The sequence below is a fragment of the Corythoichthys intestinalis genome, chromosome 21 (genome assembly GCF_030265065.1).
Source record: "Corythoichthys intestinalis isolate RoL2023-P3 chromosome 21, ASM3026506v1, whole genome shotgun sequence".
NCBI lineage: Eukaryota > Metazoa > Chordata > Actinopteri > Syngnathiformes > Syngnathidae > Corythoichthys > Corythoichthys intestinalis.
The window spans coordinates 17,221,810-17,242,524 of record NC_080415.1 but is presented as its reverse complement, the minus strand read 5'-3'; the positions used below and the strand labels follow the sequence as shown (position 1 = coordinate 17,242,524).

General features: G+C 40.1%; 1 protein-coding gene across 3 annotated transcripts; it reads left to right on the top strand.

The window, feature by feature from the left end:
- Nucleotides 1-32: 32 nt before the first annotated feature.
- sec31b (SEC31 homolog B, COPII coat complex component) lies at nt 33-19,947 on the top strand. Of its 3 annotated transcripts, none has more exons than XM_057826060.1 (27): nt 33-179; nt 809-902; nt 1,051-1,174; nt 3,442-3,637; nt 3,728-3,823; nt 3,986-4,126; nt 4,210-4,352; nt 4,428-4,527; nt 4,610-4,771; nt 5,052-5,204; nt 6,131-6,361; nt 6,455-6,529; nt 8,602-8,694; nt 8,815-8,932; nt 9,004-9,182; nt 9,275-9,401; nt 9,467-9,612; nt 11,387-11,560; nt 11,631-11,759; nt 11,901-12,045; nt 12,116-12,499; nt 12,625-12,663; nt 12,999-13,057; nt 13,503-13,628; nt 13,709-13,828; nt 15,306-15,377; nt 19,190-19,947. In XM_057826060.1, exons 2-27 carry the CDS (start codon nt 824-826, stop codon nt 19,367-19,369), a joined length of 3,591 nt encoding a protein of 1,196 aa, XP_057682043.1. In that variant the 5' UTR covers nt 33-179; nt 809-823; the 3' UTR covers nt 19,370-19,947. The 3 variants fall into 3 exon arrangements, with proteins under 3 accessions (XP_057682043.1, XP_057682041.1, XP_057682042.1); XM_057826058.1 differs by having other exon boundaries at nt 11,856-12,045; XM_057826059.1 differs by lacking the exon at nt 12,625-12,663 and having other exon boundaries at nt 11,856-12,045.
- Nucleotides 19,948-20,715: the final 768 nt, after the last annotated feature.

The following is a 20,715-nucleotide window of genomic DNA, read 5'->3' as shown; positions in this document are numbered from 1 at the left end:
CACTGTGTATATTTAGAAAATAAAAATGCGCGGAGTTACAAACTTGTCCAAGTCGACCACCGTAGCGAAGTGACAAGACGGCAACACTCGGGTCGGCCCACAGCGGTTGAACTATTAGCTCGGCTGCGGCTAACGTCAGCTCAGTGGTTTTGAGCTGTTCGGCTGGCATATAGACTGTTGTAAGTGTCAGTCAAATCAATTATTTATGCATTTTGTTCGCGGTATTTAACGTTTTAATGGCACCCGTCGCTTATCCTTGTTGCGGAATGGAGCAACAAGGGTGTTGGCTGCTTGGCTTTGCTTGTTATTAGTCGCATAGTGGGTCAGGTTTTCCGTAGAATTAGGTGTGCTATCTTCCTGAGCAAATGTGTACACTGCCAAGTCAAATACGTTGAACATTCCCTTCTTGGAATGTTGTAAATATTTAATTCTTATGCGGAAGAATGACTGAATTGAAAGGCTGCTACTCATGTGTGAAGCTAATGCTAACCATTAGCAGGGGTTTTGACTTAAGCTAAGCTAATGTTTTACGATGCGAGGCGACGTTACGCTGCGTTCTCTGTTCAGATTGACGGAAATACACTCAGTGGTTATTAAAACTGATCTGTAGTCCGTCCGCATTTGTAAGGAATTCGCCTCTACCTGTCAAAAGTGGGAATGAGCCTATGAATCATTGACTGTAGCAAAGTTCAGCAGCCACCAATAGAAGCTGTTTAATTCACATTCATACAATAACTACTGTATGTGACAAGTGCACTATAAACATGCTTGCTTACAAGTCGGGTTATATATACACTGTATTTGTAAGGGTTCATAGTGGAAGATGAGGCTGAAGGAGATCCAAAGGACTGCTCAGCAGGCTTGGAGTCCGGCTGGGCACCATCCCATCTGCCTGGCGTTGGGTATATATTTAAAACAAAACAAATAATACACATACACACAATCTTTGAGAAAGAGTGACCTCAATCTACCATACCATCATTTCCACACTTCCTCTGCAGTGGCCTTTTTTCCTCATAGATTGAGCGTACAGTGATTTCTCTTCAACAGGCACATCGGCGCAGCAGCTAGATGCCTCTTTCAACACTACGGCGGCCCTGGAAATATTTGAAATGGATTTTACCGATCCATCTCTGGACATGAAGCTCAAAGGGTCACTGTGCACCACCAACAGGTAAAGTGGAATGACTGTAAATCAGGGGTGCTCACACTTTTTCAGCATGCGAGCTACTTATAAAATGACCAAGGCCAATGATATACCTACTACAAAAATGCCATTTCTCCGTCTTGGAAGGATTTCTTGTTATTAACGATGAGATGACTCACCTGGAACGATGCTTCGGTGGCGGCTTTCGCTTTTCAAGTAGGTTGTGTGAAAAATGACTGCTGTCTGGACAACTGGCATTTTAATTCCTTCACCTTTCTCTTCCTCAGCTCGCTTTTCGGTGGGAAGTCGGTATCATATTTTCCGTGAACAGTCCGAAAATGCCGTTCCACATTTCCCTTCTTTGGTATTGCGATGGTAGACTGGCAGATGAGCCAAACGCACTTTGAAAATGTCATCGTAAAAAAAAATCTCCTCCTCCCATTCTGTATGAAAGTGACACGTTTTCTACTTTGTGCAGCTCCCCCACTCATGTTTATACTAGGCCTGTCAATAATAACGCGTTAACGACCATGGTTAATCTGGAAATATTAACGAATTAAAAATAATGGAATTTACCGCTCACACTAAATTTGGCCACAACTGCCTCCCGTAGTCCCACAGGCTGATGTTTACATTCTCTGCGCGGCAATGCAGGACAAAATGCAGCCAGCCACGATGTGTGAGGATGATGACCAAATTCCGTTTTAAAAAGCTGCCTAATGGAAATCTGGATAAAACCAAAGTTGTGTGCACATACTGATGTAATGAACTGTCCTTCGATCGAAGCTCAACCACCTTCGAGCAAAGCGTATCTTTGCTAGTGTTAGTAATGACGCTAACACTGCGGGTACAAGCCGCAGTCATCAAGCTACACTGACAGAGTGCGGACTCGGACTTGCCAACAAAAAGACAACAAGTAGGTTGACTACTGCTATCGCTACATGGGTAGCCAGAGACTGTAGAGTGTAGAACCATTAATAAAGTCGAAGACCAGACCAGGGTTTTGAAAATCCAATGACAACAACAACCAATGACAAACCACTAGACAGGTACAAGGCAGTGCCAGCATGGACTCATGTCCACTACAGTGGTGGTCTGCGCACAATGGTGCCCACAGTAAGCTGACCCACCTTGCATAAAAAGTATCTGGTCACACCTGCCACAACCGTTCCTTGCTAGAGACTGCTTTCTTTGACAGGGCACATTGTTCAAAAGAAAAGGTCTGCTCAGTTATCTGAAAATGTCAACAACCTAGTTTGCCTGAGCAGTTGGTAAAAAAAAAAAAAAAAAAATAGAGTATGGCTAACTTAAGCAGTGTTTCTAAACACCTTTACACGGTTTAGTGTAATGTTTTTCAGTTAAATAAATTGTCAATTTTCACACACTTATTTTTTTTATATTTCACACGGCTTTCAGGCCATTTAGTGTAAAACTGCAAATGCTGCATTTATTTGTGAAATGTTCGATTTAACAGACAAGTTGTTTACACATTTTTTTTAAACACTAGTTATTGTTACTGTATTGTGCTTGTCTGCTCTTTAAATTTGCAGTTAATTTTAGGTAATATGCCAAACGGTACTTGAGCCACATTGTTAGTCTGAGGCACTTTAATCTGTTAAAACTCTTCGCTGTATAATACAGACAATTTTATTTTTTATTTTATACGAGCTGAGTTGTTAAATACAATTTTAAAACTCTATTTGGTTAAGTATTAATTCATTCACACATCATACATTTCATCTTAAAACAAATTTTAAGTCAATTATAGTATTTTCCTAGATTTTTTTTGCTGAAGAGCAACTTTCTTCAACCCAAGGGAAATGTGATTAATCATGATTAATCACGCAGTTGACATATGATTAACTAGATTAAATTTTTTAATCGTTTGTCAGCACTAGTTTATACCCTTTCTTGAGTTCAAGAGAATAAAACGAGGGCTTAAAATTGGAGGTAACCAACTCGCTAGCTTGTTAGTTGTGCTGCACTTAGCACCGTTGTTTGCGCATGCGTGGTGACCAATTTGTCATGAAAAATCAGGTGTCATCTGACTGGCTGCCCTGTATATCAATCAAGTGACGGGATGGATGACAGGCGGACGTCTATTTTTTAATGTTATGCAATCTACCCATACTACTATCTATTTTTTTTTAATGTCATGCGATCTACCCATACTATACCTATGCGATTGACTGGTAGATCGCGATCGACGTAATGAGCACCCCTGCTGTAAATGATCGTTTCTGGAAGAGTGTCTCAAAGGTTAAGCATGTATGCCCTACTGTGACTTTCCACAGGCTGCACAGTTTGGTGTGGGCAAATTTCGGGATGAGCGAGGAAGCTACTGGAGGGAGGCTGGTAGCGGGCAGTGAGAATGGCGCATTAACTGTTTACAACCCAGATGCCATCGTAAATTCCGGGGCTGAGGCAGTGGTTGGACAGTGCAATAAACACACAGGGCCTGTGCGAGCGCTTGACTTTAACCCTTTTCAGGTAGGTTACCCTCAAAATGCAGGAAAAGTATCTTTAAGGGGGGTCATTTTGTTGCCTGATATAAACAAAATTCTTCTGTTTTCCCAACAGAGCAATCTCCTCGCATCTGGGGCAAATGATTCTGAGATTTACATTTGGGATCTGAACAATTTAAGTACTCCGATGACCCCAGGAGCAAAAGCACAGGTGAAAATGTTGTTAAAATAATAGCATGGAGTTCAGATGTGTTTTCAATACACAGTATATTTCAAAACCTTAGCTTTACAGATGCCCTTTGTATTTTTAGGATATTTATTTACTGTGGTATTTGGTAACCTGTGGGCGTGTAACTACTTCTTCCCTTTGCAGCCTGCTGAGGACATCAGTGTGGTGTCGTGGAACCGGCAGGTGCAGCACATCCTGGCCTCGGCCAACCCCAGCGGCAAAGCTGTCGTGTGGGACCTGAGGAAGAATGAGCCTATCATCAAAATAAGCGACCACAGCAACCGGGTGTGTGGCACTCTTAGATTTGATATCTCAGTGCAGTTTTCCCTAAAAATCACTTGAATTTTAAATGCTTCTCCTATTTTCAGATGCACTGTTCAGGAATGGTGTGGCACCCAGAGGTGGCTACTCAATTAGTGCTGGCTTCCGAGGATGACCGCCTACCAGTAATTCAAATGTGGGACCTCCGTTTTGCCACGTCTCCTCTTAACGTGCTTGAGAATCACACACGGTGAGGCATGAAGGTTTTTTTTTTTAAATTCAGCTTTTGAGAAGACTGAACATATTGTTAATATTTTCCCCAAAGAGGGATTCTGTCCATCTCATGGAGCCAGGCTGACTCTGAGCTCCTGCTGAGCAGCGCTAAGGATAACCGCATTCTCTGTTGGAATCCAAACACTGGAGAGGTACATGCGCTTAAATCAACTGCTTTGTTCTCAAAGACGCATTCACAATAAAACATTTTCTTGTTTTGTCTTGTTTTGTTAGGTTATTTATGAGCTCCCCACAACAAATCAGTGGTGTTTCGACGTCCAGTGGTGTCCTAGGAATCCCGCTCTACTCTCCGCAGCTTCGTTTGATGGCAGAATTACAGTTTACTCCGTGATGGGCGGGAGCTTAAAGGCTCAGCAGCAAAGTACAGCTGATAAGGTAGAAGCTCCATTCCAGAAAATGTGCCGGGTTTCATCTAATAGGGGAAGAGGTTATATTATCAAAAAAATACTTTTTTAAAATCTTTCATGCAAATCGATGTATGCCTATTTTCCCAAATTTGTCTGTATGCTTAGCTGTCTGAATTTTCCTGGTGTTTGGTGTAACTGTGTGGATAAATTGATCATACTGCGCTTGTACTGAGTCAAAGGAATTTTGTGAGAAATTTCTTATTTACATGAGACAACATACTTACAATTTTTCCGCTTTTTTAAATCAGATATCGTCTTCATTTGATACAATGGATCCCTTTGGAACAGGACAGACGCTCCCGCCCCTGCAGGTTCCTCAGCCTACAGTGCAGGACACAATCGTTCCTCCTCTGAAGAAGCCACCCAAGTGGGTGCGCAGGCCAGTGGGGGCCTCCTTTGCCGTAAGTGGAAATTTTACAAGAGCATTGTTGATTTTGGCAGCCGTTTTAATTTTCATCTTAGTCTTATGGACGATAATACGTATTAGTCTTAGTCATATTTTAGTCATTTCAAAATGTGTTTGTCTTCGTCTAGTTCTTGTTGACGAAAACTCGACTAATTTCGTCTAGTTTTAGTCGACATTTACTAAAAATGTTTTCGTCTCTAAAATAACATTTTAAAAAACTCCATAAATAAATAAAGGTTTCCAACTATTTTGAATGAACATTGACAGACGAGCACATATTGTAGCGTCTGCAAGGACAACGCCAACTTGGTGATAATACACACTCAGCAGGAAAATATTATTTTCAATTAATTATATCCACCTGGACGCTATAAACTTATATTACTATATTAGTTATATTATATAACTATAAGCATTTTTTACATGAGCCTAATGCTAACGTGAATACTATGCTAACGCTATGATTTACATTTATTGTGTGATGATCAACATCAACTAAAGCAACATTGACTATTCGCTCTGGCCAAGATAAGAAAACAAATCTTACCGTTTGTGCCTGTGTGCAAGCCTTGAGACAGTAAAGGACACTGCACTGGTGAGGGGGGTGCACATCACATGAGTGACACAACTAGACACTACTACGATACAAGCTAACTACACATAAAACGTTACATATTGTGAAGGTGACGAAAACTAATGCGTATTTTCATCTTGTCAGACGAAAACTGGTATTAGGCCCGCTATGTTTTAGCCTCCCAAAACACATTTTTAGCTTGTTATCCTCTCATCATTGATATGAAAAAAGTGTTTGTTGACGAAATATTCTCATTATCGTCATCGTTGACGAAAACAACACTGTAGAAGAGTAAAGTTTGACGTGTTGCCGTCTTCACTCCCAACACAAAGTTTGTTCTGCCTCAGTTCGGCGGAAAGCTGATCACTTTTGAGAATGCCAAGGTGCCACCTGTGCAGACCCCACAGCCTGTCCCCAGGCAGGTGTTCATCAGCCAGGTCACTACAGAGACTGAGTTTCTGCAGCGTTCCAAGGAGCTGCAGGTGGCGCTGCAGTCGGGTTCTTTCAACAGCTACTGCCAGAACAAGATCCAGAGCGCCAAGTCAGAGGCTGAGCAGGACATATGGAAGTTTCTACTGGTAGAGCTCACACGTCCTCATGATTTGGAGTGCGTACATCACGCATAAGTTACTTTTTGAAACTAATTTACTGCTTTTCATTATTTACAACAGGTGAATTTTGAAGACGAAGCTCGCATCAAATTCCTCAGACTTTTGGGTTTTAGTAAAGATGAACTGGAGATTAAGGTATTGTGTTAGATATTGCAATTGTATTTGGAATGCATTTACACAGGGTATCGGCGGGGTCTTATACTGTAATACATTTTGAATGGTCTTTAAAAAATATTTACATTACTTTTATGTAAAAAATGCATAAAAGTCTGTCTTGCTTTTAAATGGTTGGATTTTTGAGGCATCATTTTAGGTTACAGCTTTTTTTCCAAAGGGGATACATTTCTTCTCAAAATTATAGACACCAACGTAATAAAAAATGTACTTCAGTTATTGTAGTAGTTTTCATAGAAGTGTTTGAAATTTAAATATTTTTTTCAAAAAGTCTACAAAATATATCACTGCGTGTAAGGGTATGATACCCTTAAGCAACATTATAAGTTTCAGTGTATGACGTTATTGCATTTATAGCTCTAAAATGTTTTATCATGAGACGTATGGGTTTTTTTTTTTAAATCCATTGAACAAGATTTTTTTTTTTTTTTTTTTTTAAACATGTTTGCAAATTGGCAAATGTTTGCAATGGCGGAAGACTTTACAAAAGCAGGCTAATGGTAGAGAGGAAACTAGTTAGCCGTCTTGGCATGCTAACTAGTACAGTAGAGGCGTGCGAAATTTCCGATTCTTAGATTATTCGCGATTCAGCCGTGGAAGATTCGAGAACGATTCACAAATATCCAAATTCCGATTATTGAATTATACCAGGTAAAGCGGAAGTAAAACACAGCCAGTGCGGTCTTTTGGACGCAATGAGGAACGGACAGAGATTAAATATCATGTTCAACTCATGCCGCTAGATAAAAAAAACAATCATACCTGACTGCGGTTGACAGCAGCAACAAACAATGCCCAGTTGCTAGTTGCTACAAACATACGGCTACAGTAGATATCATATATATGTAGAACTAGATGCAAAATGACAGACGATGTCGGTGTTAGAACATGTATTATTGAACAGAGATGCGATTTGACACTTTCCGGCGTAAGTAAACAGCCGCCATCTTAAAGCAGTAGACCTCTCTAGAAGGCTCTGTTGTAGCAAACCTAATTAACTTTTTATCTAAAATACTCCTAAATCGGCAGAATCTTGTCTTGAATCTATCTTTAAATGATGAAATAGTGTTAAAACTTTGACAAAAGTAGACAGAAGGGAAATTATGGAATAACGGGAGCAATTTTAACAACTATAACAGTTGATTCACAACATTAAACTAATTGAATGTAGAAAAGCTGCTGATACAGAGTGGGGACTGGAGTTTTTTATTTACTGTTATTTTTGTATATTTGTTTACTGTTATATGGTAATTTGATACAGAAATAGTAGTTTGGTTTAGCCTGAGAGGTTTTTTGTACAATTTTGGAACTAATGTACAAAACATTAAAAAAAAAAAAAATCAATAATTGCATCAATAATTGTTTTATGATCGAATCGGAGCCTCTGAATCGTAATCGAATCTTTAGGTGCCCAAAGATTCCCAGCTCTACTGACTAGTTACTTTGCCTGCCTTGTCATCAAGCTTACATTATAGTATTTGTTTTACCATCACTAGACACACGAAACCAGCTTGAGTGAACTCTCATTGCTGGTGGGGAAATGTTCATGACAGCGTTTACTTAAAATTTCGTGTAAAATGACGGATGATGCTCAGGTAAATGTGAAACCATGTTGGACGTGTTGCCTGCACGTCGGGGGACCTTCCTCCTCTAAGCAGCAGCCATCTCTTTCTTTTCAGTAGCCAAAGTATCCCCATACTAGCGACTTTGTCTATTTTTGCGGGGGGGAAAAGCTCAGATGCAGTGTCACACACAGGACACAGCAACAACTGGAAGGGGATGGGTGAGCACTGTCACTCCCAAGTCACGGATTTCTCGCTACATTTTGGGACCTCAAAAATGGCTAATACCGTAACAACTGTCTGATGTTAAATTTTAGTGGGTTTGAAACCATGATGTTTTCATAGCATGGTATACCTTAAAACTTGCCTACGTGTAAGAATACTGATGCATTCTGAAATGGAGCAGGGGCCATTATTTTAAGACGTATCACTTCTGTATACATTCAACAATTAATGAGCATAATCCAACAGATTTCTAAATGCCTGGGGAAGAAGTTTCAACCCAATGGACACGCTGTGGATGCTGAGGACCTGGCTAAAAAGATGCTGCAGCTCTCTACTGAGGTCTGTTAATTTAAACTGCAATGTGTGCTACAAACTCCCAAAAAATCTGAAAAATGTGATCTTGAAGTTGAAACAAAATATCTTGGAATAATTTTTTACCGTTCCTGTATTTTTTCTCAGCGGTCTGAAGAAGCTGTAGTAGATGGTGAGGCCAGGACATCAGGCTGTGTTTCACCAGCAGACTTTTTTAGCCATAATCCAAAAGAAATATCCAACTTTCAGATCCCCGTTTCATGCGGTAACATGAGGCAAATGTTGTCACCATAGAAAATCAGTTGCATGCGGCTGACTAGGAATCTCTCTCATTAGATACGGACGGCTTGATAAGTCAAGCGCTGCTAGTGGGCAACTTTGAGGGCGCTGTTGATTTGTGTCTGAGCGATGGCCGCTATGCCGAAGCCATCCTGCTGTCTATCAGTGGTGGAGAGGAACTGCTTAAAAAGACCCAGCAGAAGTACTTGAGCAAGCAGAAGAACAGCATTTCCATGGTAAGATGGTAAAATCAATCTTGGGCAGGATTCGTATTTTTTTCAAGACATTCAAATAAGTTGAGTTTATATAATGTGTTACTTTTCTGTAGCTTATATCATCAGTGGTGACGCAGAACTGGAGAGACATTGTGCAAAGCTGTGAGCTAGATAACTGGAAGGAAGCGCTTGCCGCTCTCCTGACATACGCTCACCCCGAAGAATTTGCCAAGCTGTGCGGTAAGCTAACGCGACTATTACCAAAATGGCACTTGAGACTTTATTTATCTTGTATATCTTGCCAGATACCCTTGGGGGCCGCTTGGAGAGAGGGGGGACGGAGAAACGTTGCCTGCAAGCCTGTTTGTGTTACATCTGCTCCGGAAACATAGAGAGACTGGTGGAGTGCTGGGCCTTGCATAGAGACTGCTCCTCGCCTCTTGGCTTGGAGGTAAAAGAAAGGGGGGAAGGTTGTTTAACCCATTAACCCATAAGGCACTCACTTGATACTATGAAATTTTACAAAACGAAAAAAAAACACAACTATAGTGATTTGTTTTCCATTTTAGTTTTATTAATTTTGTTTTTATGCAATTTATCAATGTAATCTTTTATTTGTTTATTAAAAGTATTTATAAAATATTAGGGGTGGGTAGTAACGCGTTACATGTACTGTTACATTTACTTGAGTAAATTTTTGAGAAAAATGTACTACTTAGAGTAGTTTTACTAAGCTATACTTTTTACTTGTAGATTTGTGAAGAAAAAACGCTACTCTGCTAATTTGGGCTACATAAGAGTCGTTATATTTTTCCTCTTTATTCTACATATATTTTTTATTTTTATTTTTTTCAAGCGATGCTAAGAGTAGAGATGTGCCTGGTGTATTACCGCGGTAGCTCTACCGATTTCACCAATGAGACGTCGCAGCAATAATCACATGACTCCATTAACCCAATCTGACGCAAGCTTGCCGTTCTACCTTCATGCCAGCCTGTTCAATCATGTGGTGTCTTTAAAGCATCGTAAATAATGAAATATTTGATATGGAGCGCTGCCCTCAACATGACCTCCCAGTTTTTATTTGGGAAAACCAGAGATATGATCCTTTTAATTTCAAAATAATAATTATGAAGGAACTCTTCACTATTCAAACTCGGAACTATTTTCTTCACCAGAGGGCAGTCATGCTCTTTGGACGAATAATGCTTCATGTATAACTTTTTTTTTTTTTTTTTTTCCCTCTAGTCGGAATTCAATGATTTTTTTTTTTTTTGCATTTCTTTGGCTTAATGTGGTTATGTAATGGGTTATTGTACAGGGTCATTATAACAATAGTCCATATAGATAACTTTGTGCTCAGAAAAATAATACCATTGTTTAAAAAGGAAAAAATCCAACAAAAATATAAGCAGTTACTCATTACTTAAGTATTCTTTTCGCCAAATAACTTTTTACTTGTACTTGAGTACATTTTTTGGATGAACTACTTTAACTTAAGTAATATTAACGCTACTCTTGAGTAAAAGTTTTGGCTACTCTACCCAATTGTTATATATAATTGATACTTGGTTTTCACATTTATGGACACACATTTTCAGTCATGTAGGCTACACAGGCATACCAAATGGTATTGTTGTGTAATGTATTTGCATGCCAGGTCCTAATGGTGTTAAGTTTTGTATTTGTTTGTTTGTTTTTATTATTATTACCAACAAATAGTGGCTTGCCTTTTGAACAGAAGTATAAGAAATTAATTTTCCTTTTTATCATTACACCTAAAAATGTATGCTTTTTGGAATCCATTAACTGTATGCAGAATTATTTGGAGTGGGACTTAATTAAAACATGAAATCTAATTAATAAGAGGCTTTATAATTTATTAATCCTGATTAATCATGTTTTAATATTGTAGCAGTATTTGTCCCAAAAAGTTACATAATAGAAATTTCCAAAATATACAATCTTAGAGGAAAAATAACTTCTTGCTTTTGGTGGTACTGGTACCTGTATTTTATCATACATTTTTAACAAGCCAGCCCATAGTTTCGTGGGTGATTTGTATAAATTGTCTCATATTACATATATATGAAAACTGTGCAATGACAAAGATCCCACTCCTAAAAATGTTTTCAGAATTTACATGTTTTATAGTTTTAAGTGAGCATTTAATCAAATTCTTCAAAACTGATTAAACTGAGTTCTTTTGCATCTTAATTTGTCAGGATCTGGTGGAAAAAGTCATGATGCTGCGCAAGTCGATAGAACGTCTCCGCAACAGCGAGGTGGCAGTGCAAAGCCCGGTCCTGGCTGAGAAGCTGACATCCTATGCCGGCATTCTGGCTGCAGAGGGCAGCCTGGTCGCTGCCATGGCATACCTGCCAGACAATAATGATCAAGTGAGGTTTCGTCCTCGTTTCCACAACAAGAAAACAACTACTCTGTTGCTAATGTGTGTTGTCTCCCTAGCCTGGAATCACTATGCTGAGAAACCGACTGTTCCATGCTCAGGGGGAGGCTGTCAGCCCACAGGTGCCTCCAAGCACAGCCAAGCCCAATACTGCTTCTAACACACCTTTGCAGAAAGCACAGATCATGGTATGTGTCTATTATAATATTTTAATGTGATTGAAAATACTCACTACTGTAAGGATGTTGGCTTAAGTTGGAAAATTTTCCCTCCCTAAACCTAAGGATCAGTACCAGCCCTCACCTGCTCCTCATTCTCATCATCATCAGCAGCAGCAGCAGCAGCCTCCTTTGCCAACATCAGCACTATTCCAGCCTCAAGTTCCTCCAAATAGCTCCGGGCCAGGCCTGCCCCCCTCTTCTCATGTGCAGCCCCCCACCATGAGGCCTCCATATCCGCAACATCCAGCTCCAGGTATGGCCAGGAGTTGGTTCATATGCCACATTTTGGATTTTATATGTTTTAATTTATTTGCGTCTTTCAGGTTTTGTTCCACATCAGCCATTCCAGCCGTCCCCAATGGGCGGACCCTCAGCCTTCTCCCCTCCGGGTCCCATCATGCCAGCTGCTAACTTATCGGGACCACCACTGCAGCACTCGTCATCAGCCCCCGGGGGCCTCCCCCCTATGCCCAGCCCAGGTGTCCCGTTGACTAGTTTCATGCCTTCTACTTCCTTGCCATCGGGCCCCATGCCGTCTAGCTCCCAACCTGGAGCCCCTGTCCCCATGTACCCTGGCGGACTCCACAGCCAGGGACCTATGCCAACTGCTCCATTTGCCCCTCTTGGATCAGGTTACCCACAAGGGGGCCCGGGTGCTCCCGCGGCAAAGCCATTTGCGCCTTCAGCTGTTGCTCCTCCACCTGCAGGTTAGTGCCATGTCACACTCACTTCATCTTCTCTCCTTCTCTTCGCTAGACATTTCTTGATTTAATGTACGCATAATTCGTGATGGGTACAATACATTCAGCTGTCCTCCTCATGTGACTTGCAGGATTCTTTCCTTGGCTGAATACCCAGTCTGACCCTCAAGGTGACATAGTTAGAAATGCATTGTGGGATGCAAGTGAAACCCAGAAAAATAGAAACATGTCCAATTATTCGCTCTGATTAACAAATATTCTTGACTGGCTTTGGATTAAACTCTCTATTTTTCTGAAAACGGTATGTTTGATGCTTCTCGCTTTTTCTGCTGGAATATGTTAATATAGAACATTAGGTGTGATAAGACTTTGAAAGCATCTGCTCGATTGTTGCTGGGTGATCTATCAAACAGGCATACAGTTTAGAACAGCTTACTTTTTGCTTGTATTTTTTTTTTAAATGTCTTTAACTCCTTATAAAATTCTCATTGTTTTTGTGCTTTAGCTTCCCAAGAAGGCTGGAATGACCCACCGGCAGTACGAGGTGGACCCAGGAAGAAGAAGGTATAGTAAAAGAACAGATTTTCTTATAAAAGGGTTTGAGAAAAAGTAGCATCATAGGTTCTTGCTGAAAACATGCACACTTTACATACCATTTTTCAAATTTAATGATTGACATCAGCGATTTTGTCTACCAGCTAGGTGTTTTTACCTAAAAGCACAAAGTGTTCTAACTTCCTGTCATTAGCACTAGATGGCAGCAAAGCATTTTTATTTATCAGCTAAGCCTCAGCCTCACTTCCCTTCAATTGAGGATGTTTGTACAACTTTTGGTTAAACAGAAAACAAATGATAACTCCCCCCAACATTTCCCCTCAAAAAAAAAAAAAAAAAAAAAAAATCAGTAGTTGTACTTGACAAATTTGCAAATGCTGAATTGTTATTAGGCTGCTGTTTCACTATTCTAGAACGACAGAACAACTATTATAATTGTTAATGTGTGGAACAGGTCCCTGAAAACTATACTCCACCCGCACCTATCACCGCCCCCGTAATGGGTTACCCAGGGGAAGCCCCTCAGCTGCACAACAATGCCCAAGTGCCCCCCGGAGCACCCCAGGAGCCCAGCGTGCAGGTCAGTGTTCGAGGGTTGAACGGCAGATCGCAAGCCAACACACAGATCCCACTTCACTTTGTGTTTGTCCCCACCTCCAGCTTCTTCAGCAGCTGCCAGCAGAGCGTGTGGAGCAAAAGGAGATCCCTGCCGAACACATGGTGCTGAAATCCACCTTTGACAGTCTAGTTCAGCGCTGCCAGCTAGCAGCAGGAGACCCAGTAAGTCTGCCAGGCTAGGTTGTTATTCACTTTAAGTATTTTATGAATTATTAAAGTACCACTACTTAATTTAACACCATTTAGGAAAATCCCTCTTTACAATTATTTTGAGTAATGAGCCATGAAATATACACTCACCGGCCACCTTATTAGGTACGCCACGCTAGTAACGGGTTGGACCCCCTTTTGCCTTCAGAACTGCCTCAATTCTTCGTGGCATAGATTCAACAAGGTGCTGGAAGCATTCCTCAGAGTTTGGTCCATATCGGCATGATGGTATCACACAGTTGGTGCAGATTTGTCGGCTGCACATCCATGATGCGAATCTCCCGTTCCACCACATCCCAAAGATGCTCTATTGGATTGAGATCTGGTGACTGTGGAGGCCATTTGAGTACAGTGAACTCATTGTCATGTTCAAGAAACCAGTCTGAGATGATTCCAGCTTTATGACATGGCGCATTATCCTGCTGAAAGCAGCCATCAGAAGTTGGGTACATTGTGGTCATAAAGGGATGGACATGGTCAGCAACAATACTCAGGTAGGCTGTGGCATTCCAACAATGCTCAATTGGTACCAAGGGGCCCAAAGAGTGCCAAGAAAATATTCCCCACACCATTACACCACCACCGCCAGTCTGAACCGTTAATACAAGGCAGGATGGATCCATGCGTTCATGTTGTTGACGCCAAATTCTGACAATACCATCCGAATGTCGCAGCAGAAATCGAGACTCATCAGACCAGGCAACGTTTTTCCAATCTTCTATTGTCCAATTTCGATGAACTTGTGCAAATTGTAGCCTCAGTTTCCTGTTCTTAGCTGAAAGGAGTGGCACCCGGCGTGGTCGTCTGCTGCTGTAGCCCATTTGCCTCAAAGTGCGACGTACTGTGCGTTCAGAGATGCTCTTCTGCCTACCTTGGTTGTAACGGGTGGTTATTTGAGTCACTGTTGCCTTTCTATCAGCTCAAACCAGTTTGGCCATTCTCCTCTGACCTCTGGCATCAACAAGGCATTTCCGCCCACAGAACTGCCGCTCACTGGATATTTTTTCTTTTTCGGACCATTCTCTGTAAACCCTAGAGATGGTTGTGCGTGAAAATCCCAGTAGATCAGCAGTTTTTGAAATACTCAGACCAGCCCTTCTGGCAACAACAATCATGCCACGTTCAAAGTCACTCAAATCACCTTTCTTCCCCATACTGATTCTCGGTTGGAACTGCAGGAGATTGTCTTAAACCATGTTTACATACCTAAATGCACTGAGTTGCCGCCATGTGATTGGCTGATTAGAAATGAAGTGTACCTAATAAAGTGGCCGGTGAGTGTATACGGTAGTAACATTTAACATAAATATTGCTGTAGTCATTTATTGCAATTCATCTATTTTTAATTGCGAATGGTTATTTGCTATCAAAAACTGAATTCAACTCAGTTAGGATGGAACTAAACATGAGTAAAACTGTATCTTTACAGCAAACAAAAAGGAAGCTTGATGATGCAGCCAAGCGTTTGGGATGCCTCTATGATAAGCTGAGGGAGCAATCGGTAAGGAAATGTTCAATACTGTCTTCAGCTACTGAACATATTAACTGCAAATAACAATGATTTTTATAATCTATTAACCTGATGGTTGATTAAACGATTAATCAAATAAATGTCACTTTTTCCAATGACCTTCACAATTTAACTCAGTTGCTTTAGGCATGTTGTAAGTAACAATGTAGAATAAATGGATGGCTTTCTTTCAAAAGTAATATTTTACTTACATTAATTACAGCTTCCTGACTTAAGTGTAGTTATGGGTAAAAAACATTAAAACAAATTTCTCAGTACACAAATAAGCAGTGTTGTTCAAAAAGTAATTAATTAGTTACAAAGTACTTCTCCTCCCTCTCCTACTCAAAAGTAATTGAGTTAGTAACTCAGTTACCTAAATGTAAAAGTAATTAGTTACTTGGCAAAGTAACTGGTGTTACTTTTCATGTTTTTTTTTTCTTTTTTCCCAAAAAATACAAACATAGAATATACGATGTGAAGTTCAAAGGGTTTTTGGGACAACTGGCCCTAGCCCAATTCTTTACCCGAAATTTAACTCGACACAGGGGTCTTTTAATGTTGTAAATACATCGTTAAAGTTTTTAAAATTGCTCCTGTTATTGCATTAGTTCCCTTCTGTCTACTTTCAACATGTGAAAGTTTTAAAACTTTCATCATTTAAAGATAAATTCAAGTCAAGATTTTGCCGATTTAGAAGTATTTTAGATAAAAAGTTACTTAGGTTCACAAGGAAGGTTCTCTACAACAGAGCCTTCCTGAGATGTCTACTGCTTTAAGATGCCGGCTGTTTAGTAACGCCAGCGAGTCTATCATTTGTCGTCTAGTTCTCTATACATGTGCTAACGCCGCCGTGTCTGTCATTTCGCATCTAGTTCCATATATATGTGATATCTCCAGTAGCATCATGTGGGCGTAGTTTGTAGCATCGCGTTTGCAACGGCGTCACAACTCCCTTCCCTCCTCCCCACTCCCGCTCTGCTCTCGCGTCTTCGTGAGTACTTGTCTCTCAGACTTTTCTCGCGTCATTCAACCAACGTAGTAACGCACGCCTTTACATGCTCGGTAACGGTAACTGCGCTGCAAAGATGAGAAAAGTAATAAATTAAATTACTCATTACTGAAAAAAATAACACCGTTAGTATCGCTGTGATTAACAACACTGCAAATCAGACAAAAGTCTTTCATTTACTCACCTCTGACAGAGACACTTAGGATCTAACAACACAAAAGACAATCTAAATCTCGACACTTCGTAAAGTTATTGATTCAGCAACCCAACTTGAGTGTAGCAGACTAGCAATTAACTCTCTCTCGCTCTAATCACTGGCACGCGCACAGCCTCACATTACACATAAAGTCCCAAACGGGACTGTTCATAGCTTCCAGCAAAAATTGATTATCAAATTCGTTGGCAACTAATTTATTAATCGATTCAAACGATATGTTGCAGCATTAATATTGGCTTCATGTATAAATAATTGTGACCGAGTGTTAAAAGAAATTGTCAATCATGGATCTGATCAAATGTTCTCGCAGCGTATTCGGTCATTCCAGTGCACCCACAATGAAGGCTTACTTTAGGTTTAGAGGTAGTACGATGGACTAGTTTTTCTAGTAATCAAAGCAAACATAAATGATCAAAGCAGTACTTTAAATATGAATGACACACATGTTTACAGAGCTGTTAATATCGCTCTTTTACCAGACTTGTTACATGTTAACTAGCTTCCACAAAAAATTAAGATGGAGTTCCATTATTTTCTTTGGTTGGCTCCATGGATGTATTACAGCTGACCCTAAGACTCTGCTGAATTGTTATTGGATCTACAACATAGGAAAAAAATCCATGAAGGTTCAACATTATTTCCTTATTAGCATCATTAAAATTTAACGTGATGGATGATTTGCACTTAATCTTGGCTTGCACCGATACCAATACTAGTACCGGTACCGTTACGGTACTAAAATGTTGCTTGTTGTCCTTCTCAAGAAGATGAGTGGCGTCCAATCATCCTTCTGCTTTGAATATAAATGTGTTCATCACTAGTAGAAACCTAAGCCATTTAAAGTTGGAGGATGGCAGCGAATGAACATTCGTTCATTGCTACTAACCCTCCCACTTCAAATTCATTGAACGTCTATTAACGTCGATGGCCGCCAATACGTTAATGCAGTGTCTGACCAAGCCATGATAGCAATTACGGTACTTTACATTCAAGTGTAGGCGGAACAGTGGCAGAGTGGTTAGCACGTCCGCCTCAGAGTACTGAGATCAAGGTTTCAATCTCAGGCTCCGGCCTTGCTGTATGGAGTTTGCATGTTCTCCCCATGCCTGCAAGGCTTTTCTCAGAGTACTCCCGTTTCCTCCCACATCCCAAAAACATGCATGGTAAGCTGATTGAACACTCTAAATCAGTGGTGTCCAAACTATTCCACATAGGGCCGCAGTGGGTGCTGGATATCATTCCTACAAAACAAGATGACGTCTTTTCACCAATCTGGTGTCTCACAAGTGTAATCAGTTGATTGCAGTCAGGTGCTGGTTGTTTTAGCACAAACTTCATTGGTTAAACTGTCTGTGCTCGATTGGTAGGAACAAAAACCAGGACCCACAGCGGCCCTTGCGGACAGGTTTGGACACTCATGCTCTAAATTGTCCCTAGGTATGAGTGTGTGTTCAAATGGTTGTTCGTCTTCTTGTGCGCTGCGATTGGCTGACAACCGATTCAGGGTGTACCCTGCGTACTGTCAAAGTTAGCTGGGATCGGCTCCATCACCCCCACAATCCTCGTGAGGATAAGTGGCTCAGGAAATGAATGAATGAATGATACATTCAAGTGAGTATGCAGTGATTTAGTGTGTAAATGTATGTATGTGTGTATATATATACATATATATATATTTATATACTGTATTTTCTGCATTATAAGGCACACCTAAAAGCCTAAAAATTTAAAATTTTCACGAAAGTGCACCTTATAAAACGATGCGCCTACGTATGGATCGGTTTGGTTCATCACAGAATGACATTCCCTTTAGCGCAGCTTCATCTAGTGGATGCATAACGCAACCCCAACCATTACTACTTCTAATACTGTGCCTTATAATGCGGTGTGTCCTATATATGAAAACAGTTTTAAAATAAGCCATTCATTGCCTTATACTCTGATGCGCCTTATTGTGCGGTAAATACGGTATATTTAAACGTATCGGTACAGTATCTATGTCAGCCGATACCACAAAACCTCCGTTGGAATCTGTATCGCGAGTCAAAAAATGTTATTACGGCAACACTAATAGTAACTGAGGTTTTCTTTGTTTGTTGTTTGTTATACATACCCTTTTTTAATACATGTAGAAGTATCAACTGTACTGTATCACAATTCAGTTTGGAAACAAAAATGTTATTCTTGCATTGCAGCTGTAACACTTCAACATACTTATTTGATTATTTTCCTATTAGCCAGGACTTTGGCACCACCCTGTGGCAGCACATAGTATTGTAACAAAAGCTCAAAAACAAAAATGAGTGTTACACAATACAGTAAAGATTGGGAACCACTGTAGTACTGTTAGAGGTTGGACCACTATTTGAGGATATTAGATGCATTTAGACGACAGTTATGATAAATTGCTCACTAGTTAATCTTAAACCAGTGGAATCTTTTCATTGATGCTTTATTTCCCTTTGGTATTTTGTGACTCAACCCCTTGAATGGAACGTTCCTCACCCTCGTCATTTGCTTCTTGCGCTCTTCATGGGTGGCACCATTTGTTTTGTGTCTGCGACCTCTCCTCAGCTCTCCCCCAACATCCTGAACGGTCTGCACGAGATCGGCCGCTGTGTGGCGAGCCAGAACTACCAGCGTGGCTTGGAGGTCCACACGTTGGTGGTGAGCAGCAGCAACTTCAGCGAGATCTCCGCCTTCATGCCCATCCTCAAAGTAGTCATGACCATCGCCAACAAGCTGGGCGTCTAAGCGAAACACCCTCGCCTCTGTGTTCAACTAAAAAAAAAAATTATTTATTTCCTTTTCTTACATGAGCGGAACGTGATTTTCATGGCTTTTTTTTTTTTTCCTCCTAAGAGTTGGCTCAAATGAATGTATCCTGTATGTCTTTATGGCACAAACTTAACACTCGATGTACAAAGAGAAACATTTGTGTGCTTAAGTGGTTTTGTAGTTGGCAGATTGTTTTATAGCAAATCAACAAGCAAGGCAAGGCGGGACATGTAAAAATTTAAAAAAAACTTGTGAGAGATTAGGTAACTGCGGATCATTTCATCAATTGTGCCATTAATCTTTTCCACTCCTTTCAACCCATTAGTTAGCAATGTATGAATAAGCATATTCATTTAATTCAGTATTGCTGCTTTGAATTCCAGCCTGTTGTGTCTTGTCTTCTCCTTTTTTAAGCATTCATACAGTAGAGTACTAGGTGGCATAGTTGGAAGTGTATATTCTGATTGTGATTGATTGGGTTAACATGGAAGCTGAAGGCAGTGCCTCCATGTGAGTGTGCATGAGTGCGTGCTATTTTTTTTTTTTTTTTTTTTTGCACAAATGTTTATACAGTACAATACAATCCATGTCACTTATTTAACTTGTAAGATTTTTTCCTCCCCTTTTCAAATAAAATGTACCTTCAATATCCAGGCTAAACGTACGTTTTTTTATTTTCTAACATTTTACAATGTGCTGTGACCACCATTAATGGTGAATAATCTTCAATCCATTTAGCTGAAAGAGGCTGGAAGTGAATGATCACAATCAAGTTGCATCAATGCAAGACTTAAAAGTAGATAAAATGGGAGGGTAGGAGTGTTCAGTTACATGTTAATGAAATAAGGCAAATTACAACCCTTAAATGCAAATAAGAAAATTACATTTTCTGTACTTTTTTAGAATATGAGCAAACTGACTTTAGTCCAGTGCTTACTCCTCACCTGGTTTAAGCGGGTCATTAAAAAGTCATTAAATGGATTTTGTTCAAATTTAAGGCCTTAAAAAGCATTAAAAAGTATATAAGCTTGATGGTTAAACTTTTTTAAACATAATTTATTAGAGTTGTCCGATATTATCTGGTAGCCAATATTGGCTGATAAAATCTTTTTTAAATGATATCAGATAATCTCAATATCGGTTTTGGGTTAATATGCGTGTTACCTTTAAAGTGAATGTAGAAGCCTGCATTTGTGCAAGGGCTGGTCACAGCTTAGCACAGTAGTTATGGTTATTGACCATTAAATGTCTCAACTAAGATGTTTTTGTTATGTGAGCAGACCATTTGCATTCGGGGTGCAAAAATTAAATGAACAATGAAT